This window comes from Rhagoletis zephyria, unplaced genomic scaffold (genome assembly GCF_001687245.7).
Source record: "Rhagoletis zephyria isolate East Lansing unplaced genomic scaffold, Rhagoletis_zephyria_1.1 Rzeph_scaffold_04393, whole genome shotgun sequence".
Taxonomy (NCBI): domain Eukaryota; kingdom Metazoa; phylum Arthropoda; class Insecta; order Diptera; family Tephritidae; genus Rhagoletis; species Rhagoletis zephyria.
This window is the reverse complement of record NW_016161476.1, coordinates 1-7,630: the sequence shown is the minus strand read 5'-3', so window position 1 is coordinate 7,630 and position 7,630 is coordinate 1. Positions and strand designations below refer to the sequence as shown.

Sequence of the window (7,630 nt, the reverse complement as noted above, 5' to 3'; positions counted from 1 at the left end):
TCGCTCGATCTCTGTTGCGTACTCTTGCAGTGTCTCATTTATCTTCTGAAAGCGATTCATCAATTCCATCTGGAACATTTGTTGCCTGTGGTCACTGCCGTAACGTCTCTCTATTGCGGCCATTATAGCGTCATAGTTACCCCGGTCGATTTCTGGAACTGTCTGCAGTACTTCGGCTGCAGAACCCTTAAGCGAGACAACCAATGCAGCTACTTTGTCTGCAGTACCCCAGTTGTTTGTTGTTGCTGTTGTTTCAAACTGGAGCTTAAATATTGAGAAGGATACAGTGCCATCGAAGGATGGAGCTTTTACTTTGGAACCGCTAATTAAAACATTCGGGCGATTCAGTTGTAGTTCACAGAGGCGAGCTTTCATTGCATCTACTTCAGTCTCAATGCCTCCCGTCTTCTCCTGTAACTGCGTAATTTTTAGATCCTGCGTTTCCAGTTGCGACGTTACATGTGTCTTCTGTGCTTCTAATTGGGATAAGACCTGTGATATACGGGTATCCTGCTTTTCCAGCTGCGTATTTATCTGCGACGACAACTCCGATGATATTTGAGAAGACAGTTGCGACATCTGCGACGATATTTGTGATATTGCAGTCATCATCATATTCATGTCTAAACCCGCTGATGGACCTGGAGCTTCTGCCCTACCTTCCACTTTAGTCGATAACTCCTCAATTTCCAGTTGGAACACGTATTCGTCCACACTGACCCCCTCCGCCTCCATAGCCTCGCGTAGTCGTGCTTGCAGCTCTGCTTTGTTTCCAGCAGATGATAAGCCCCGCTGTTCCAACTCCTTCTTAAGTTGCGGAATCTTAAGTTCATTAAATTTCGTCATTTCCAAGATCTTGTTCTACGAAACTTTATTCGACAATCCCACTTCTGACACCAATTGTTACGTCCTTTCCCAGTCTCTTAAGATCTGAGTTCGATCACTGAATTGTCGAATTCCAACTAACTACACATTTTTCCGATTTTCTGAAAACTCAATATTATCTATGAACACTCAATTAAACGAATCAAATAACAACAAGTATGAAAAGTAACAGGTGCAATAACTCTACAAGTATCTAGTAGTATCGCGCCTTTTCAAGTTCGTCACAATAGAAATAATAATAGAAAGCCATAAATTTGAAAAAGCGACTACGACAACAGGTAACATTTAAATGGAATCTTTTTTATTATTACCTGAAAATTTGGATAAATAGCAGCCTTATAAAATTGTAACATAACATAACATGTCATAAGATAACATTAACAGTCTATACGACCTAAAGCAGCTTTCTAAGTTCATCAGAAGATTGATACTTTTGAAAGTTCATACATAAGTATGATAGCGACTTTTGGAAGAAGACTTAACATTTGATGCTATTTTTTTCAGAATATAAAAAAGATTTTGCACTCTGTTGTTAGTGGACATGAAACTACTTTAAATACTGGTACGTAATCCGCCAAAAACTAAGAATCGAAAAAATTTTACATAGCGTACTTTGCAAGTAGACTACTCAAATGTATTTGTAGTTTGAAAATTTTTGCAATTTTAAACATTCTATATATGTGTATTTATGTGTATATTTTAAAGATCTCAAGTTCAAAATCAAATACTGAACATCTTATACGTATATTTATACAGATTCTTGTTGAAAAATAGATACTTTTCAGTAGTAGTTTTACATGCTCTTTTTAGAGTGTACTTGCAAAATACTTATGCACAATAAATGTACTTTATAAATTGAAATTACAAATGTTTGATTTTATGCACATGTATTCCAAGGCCTTAGGATGGGTTCAATTATGTATTTTTCATGAAAATGTTTAGTTTTCTTACAAATTAGGAGATGTATATGTAAAAAAAGAAAATTGGATACATTGGGATACATTTTTGGCTTGGTCAGGGATACATTTTCTTGAGACGGCGCGGCAACACTGCACGTAAGTCAGCCACTTTCTGGCCACCATCCATTGGAAACGAGCTATCCATCAACCGTAAATAAAGATTCCTGTTTGGACCGACAAACCAAGGTCAAGCAAATCACTGAGAAAAAAAGAATTATAAAGCTGAACTTACATGAGGCGATTTTCAAGGCGATTCAACATTGCTCATGAAAAATCGCTTGTGTAAATGGTGATTCAAAAATCGCTTGTCGCAAAGTAGACATCAAGTCGACTTTTGCAGGCGATTATCGCCTGTCGAAAAATCGTCTCATTTAAAAGCAGCTTAAGTTATAGGCAAAAACCATTCGAATATTCAAGTTTGCTGTTATTAAACTGTAATATATATATATATCGAGATAACTATTAACACTGGACAAAAAACCGTCAGCGTTCTTTTTAAATAATTTAAGCTCACCATATTATCGCAACTGGTACGTGACGACGTAAATTATTTTCTTCTTCTTTTTACAGTGCAGTTTAAAAGTCTTCTTACACGATATGTGTTTCCATCTGTAAATGTGATTGTTTCGATAGATATGTAATTCCATCTGGCTGTCAAACTCACAGTATTTAATTAGCTATTTAAAATTACGTTCTTTGAAAACGAAATAAACCAAACACAGATAATTCTATCTGTATGTCAGATGAAAATATGTAACGTAGCTTTGCCTACGCTACAATAACATATTCAACATCACCCTAGCATGCGCCTTACAACTGCACATAGGTACCAGAGTCCTGCACTGTATGAATAAAACACAACGTTGAGCTGCTTGCGAGAAACTAAGTGTGAAGCAAGCGAAATAATCACGGAGAGTAAAAGCGCAGTTAGTCAACGACGTAGCGTAAACGTAGGTTGACGTACGTAGCAGCATATCAAATTTACTCTTGAGAGAGAGAGAGAAACAACGACAAAGTCACCGCCATGCGGTGTCTGTCGTGTCTGCGTCAACCTACGTCTACGCTACGTCGTTGACTGTTTGAGCTTTTAAGCAAATGTGAATAGTTGTGTTTTTTTACAAATTTTCCAGTAACTTGCCAACAACTCTCCAGTAACTTTATTTCTAAGAATTCGCTCTCATAGAAAAAATTTGCAAAAAAGTACGCGAACGCTTTTCCAGTAATAATTTGCAAGTTTCATGAACAGCTGATAAATTGGTTGTTTATTCGCAAAAAATTACTAATAAAACAATATATTTTGTATTTAAATCGGTTTATTTTGTGAAATTCAACAATAAAAACCCACAAACAGTTTCCTTATTAGTTAAATTTCATCCAGCAACATGCGATCAGCTGTTTTTCGTACTGGCAAATTCTTACAAGTAAAAATTTATCCAGTAAAATCCAGTAAAAACTTGCAACTTCAACTGTCATTTTTCGCTCTCTCAATTTCCCCTACTTTGCAAGTTTTTGCGTACGAAAACGCCAAAACATGAAAATTCGTAAAAACTTTTACTAGATTTTACAGGAAATTAGTAAAAAAACGCAACTAATGGCGCTCACTTATTGTTATGAAGAAGAGAGCGTCGGCTTGTGAGCTTGTGTTGAGCAAGTAATTACAAGTGTTTGGCTTATGAGCTCCAATTCATATTGCTCACTGGCTTCGTTTCGCCTCGAAGCAAACGCTATAAAAGAAAGTTGTATGGAAATTAAGTGCAAGGAACTATTTTTTAGCTAATAAGAGTTTAAAAATTTCTTGATTATAAAGCCCTGGGTATAAATGTGAAACATTTTTAATACAAATGAATTATGTTTTTCAAATTTAAACTCTTTGACCTATGTGGACAGCACGAATGTAAAATCAGGTACTACTTGTTCGTATCGTAGTTTTTCTGCTAATTATGTATTCATGCATGTATTTAGGACGGTTTTACTTTCTTATTTTGTAATTATAGTTTTTATGTTTCAACTTAAATTGTGGCGGGAGTGACAAATTGAGCATCGGTATAAAAAGGAATCGTAATATATTTACTATTCTATGAATAAATATTTTTACCTAAAACTTATAGCCATATTCATTCAAAATAACGTAGCTTTAAACAAGTTTATAAATTGAAAACATCAATCTATAAAGCTGTTTAAACCATGTTAAAAATTAAGGTAGTTTCAGTAAACAACTTTTTGATGGATACTGGGTGTTTTGAAGCTTCATAATTTGTTCATGTTGCAAATTTGTTAATATTTAAAAATAAATTAGCAAATTTCGAGATGGGGATTTTTTCCATAGTTATTAAGTGTAAATATTTTAGTCTTCTTAGACGAAACTAAACAAGTCTAGTACATGATATACATATGTATTGAAAATATGTACATAAAAAGGATGCAATTTAACTTCGAAATACAATGGATAATGGCATACGTAAGTAGGATGGTATTTCTCAGCCCAACCCCAAACTGGAAATTAATCTATGTGTATTAGCGTGGCCCGAAAATCCGATTTTTTAGAACTTTGATTGGTAATAGAAAAAATATTGTTCAATATGCGCTAAAAACAATCTGTGCAAAAGATGACAATTTTTAGTCAATATCTTAGGCTCGCCCAAATCCATCAAAGTTCAATGTGCTCAAAAAATAAAAATTAATAAATACATTAATTAAAACGTTTTTTTTTTTTACTAAAATTGCAAGTATCTTCGAGAGTATTAGTCCTTCATAATTTGGTATATTGACATTTTTATAGAGAATCGAACTAAGCTAAGAAAAAATTTTTTAGCACTTGAACTTTGATGGACTTGGGCGAGCATAAGATATTGACCAAAAATTGTCATCTTTCACACAGATTATTTTTAGAGCATAATGAACCATACTTTTGCTATTACCAATCAAAATTCTAAAAAGGCGGATTTTCGGCCCACGCTAATGTGTATGTATGTTGCGTTAACATTATTAAACGATTTTATTTAATAAATTCAACAAACCCATCAAGATTTAATTCTTCTGATTATTTTCGTATTAGTTTTGTTATCTTTTAACCTCAGATTTAAATATCGAATTCACAAAAGGAAGCGCTGGAAATTTAAAAACATTTGTACCGTCTTCCTGGAAGTGGTATTTTGTATTTGTGCAGCTTCCAAATGCGTAACTCATTTTTCTTTTTATTATTTTACAAAATTTTTCTGTTTTTTGCTATGTCCAGTTTATTTCAGAAAAAAATTATATTATAATTTTCAATCTGGTAGCTAGATTTTGATGAAAATTACAAAATCCCAGCAAAAGTCAAATGGCTAACATGGCTGCTAATGTCATTAAGTGAAACTACCTTCTTTTTTCTACCATGCTTTAAACCTACTTTATTTTTTAAGAATAAAGCCATTAAAAAAAACGAAAAATTCAAATAAAATGTCGTTCAAGAAATTAAAAAGAAATTCTCTTCTATCATTTCTTAAATTACCTCTCAAGAAATGTATGCTCGTTTAGTAAGAAAATTTACAGTAACGGTCAAGTAGGTACTTTTTCAAGCGGCAGAAATAATGAAAAATATTTGTCGTGATTTTTATTGACTGCAATATTGTAAGTACAGAGTAAAAAAACTTCTATTATATTTTATAACAAGGATTTTGTGGCAAAACAACAATCACCACATGTGATGAAATACAGATTTTTTCGCTCATTTTTATTTATCTACATAAATATTATTCTAAAACAAGGCGCTTATTCCCAGCGATCTACTATTTTACATCAAATTAAAGTGCTCGATCTGAAACTTTGCACAAACTTTTCACATTTAAGATTCATTGAACCACTTTCTAAATATTTGCGTCGAAAGCTTTTACAATTTTTACATTGAGCAAACCATTGCTACGTTCATTTCGACAGGCAGCGTCTGAGCGGGACATAAGAGAATGAAAAATATTTCCATTTATTCGCGTTCGTCCCTGTTTATGTTTCATATCGAGCAATGCATTGCTACGTTCGTGCGAATTAGGTAGCGATACAGCGGTAGATCTGCAAAACAAAAATTTGTTGCTTTTGTCTCTGTACAGTGTAAATTTATTTTCAATTTTGTATATTTTTAAAAAGCTGGAAAACTTAAAAAAGAAGTCCTGGCAGACGAACTGAGAGAACGGTAAAGTATTTTAAACTCTCCATATATATGCGTATCAGATAATCTGATTATTTCAGGTTTATCTTGCGGGTTAGAGAACTCTCGCCGGACTCAAAAATTTAGATAAGATTTTTGTACTGAATATTTGTAGTTAACTACCGATTCCAAGTAATAATCAAAACCACTTGAAGGATCGATTAATTTCGGGTTCAAAAAATAAGCACTGTACGATAGTTAATAAAGATATGGTTAATATGTTGTACGTAAAAGAAAATGTTTACTATGGTGTTGATATCTACTGTCGTATCTGAATATCTACAGGAGAATGTAGGAGTATGAGAGTTGCACCTCATGACTTGATACTAAAAGTCGTAGCAGTTGTTATGTTAGTCCGCAATAATAGTTAAAGAACTACAATATAATTGTTTGGATGCGGCAATATAAACATCTACATATAAAGGGTTAGTTAATGGACATGTGATTCAAAAGGGAAATGAAGTTTACTGCCCCATATAAATTTACAGCCCAGCGAATCAACATTTCCCTGTGTATTTAAACGCCGCCAATTCAAAACTATTGTAGCGTTCGCAATAACAATAAATATGTCAGACCCCAACAAGGGGATTGCTTTACGCATGGCCAGCTATGTATACGTACTGAGTAGACATGATCTTGCCAAAATACCAAAGTTAAAGTCAAATACCAATGCATGTGGTTTTTAGAATAGAGAAATATGCAGATTTTTTAGACCACGGAGCACGCCCAATTTCGGGGATTATTACTAGTTTCCTTTATTATAAAAACAAAAAATTTTTAATGGCTCACAAATATAGACGAAAAATAATAAAACTCAAAGTTAGTACATTTTTTTTTTAAAAGGAAATTAATGTAATTAAAAACTTAACTTAATTATACATTGGGAATTTCTAGAAATTTACATTTTTGGAGTAAAATTAAAAAAAAAAAACTTGTGTAAAAAGGTCACACTTTATTCTAGGAATATAGTCGTGTAATAGATTATTATATTTTATAAAACTGGGTTTCAGTCTTTTGTAATGGCTAACAAGTATAATTAATTAAAACAAAATCACATGTCAGTTCAATTATATAAAAACACACTTTTTTCTTTTTTTGAAAAAATAAAAATGTTCTAACATAAAAACTACTATTAACAAGTAAGAAAGTCTAAGTTCGGGCGGAGCCGAACATTAAATACCCGGCGCAAGTATTAAATATATGTTTTCCACCTTTCCGAAAGCTACCGCTAGATGGTAAGCCAGTGTATCAATTTTGATTAAATTAGCGTCCTTAAATTTCGAATTATTGAAGTTTCAAGCATTTCTGAAATTTATCGTTATATAAAAAGCGGCCATAATTTTAGTCCGATTTCAATAATTTTCAACGTTTTGCTTTTACTTGGCAAGCACAATAAAAATACCGAGTTTGGTACAAATTGGTAGAACGGTTACCGATATACATATATGTGATCATAAGTGGGCGGTGTCACGCCCATTTTCCAAAATTTTACCATAAACGTATATCCTGGTAAAGAATTGTTGCAAGCATGAATTTTGAATAAATTATCTTTAATATTTACTGATTTATCGAAGATTTTGTATTTCTCTAAATTACCGTTATATGG

At 33.0% G+C, this 7,630-nt stretch overlaps 1 protein-coding gene across 1 annotated transcript; it reads right to left on the bottom strand.

Moving 5' to 3' along the window:
* Positions 1-22: 22 nt before the first annotated feature.
* LOC108370681 (uncharacterized) lies at positions 23-846 on the bottom strand (the record flags this gene model as incomplete). Its single annotated transcript, XM_017626061.1, has 1 exon — positions 23-846. A coding segment is annotated over exon 1 (824 nt), but the record flags the coding sequence as incomplete, so codon positions are not given.
* Positions 847-7,630: the final 6,784 nt, after the last annotated feature.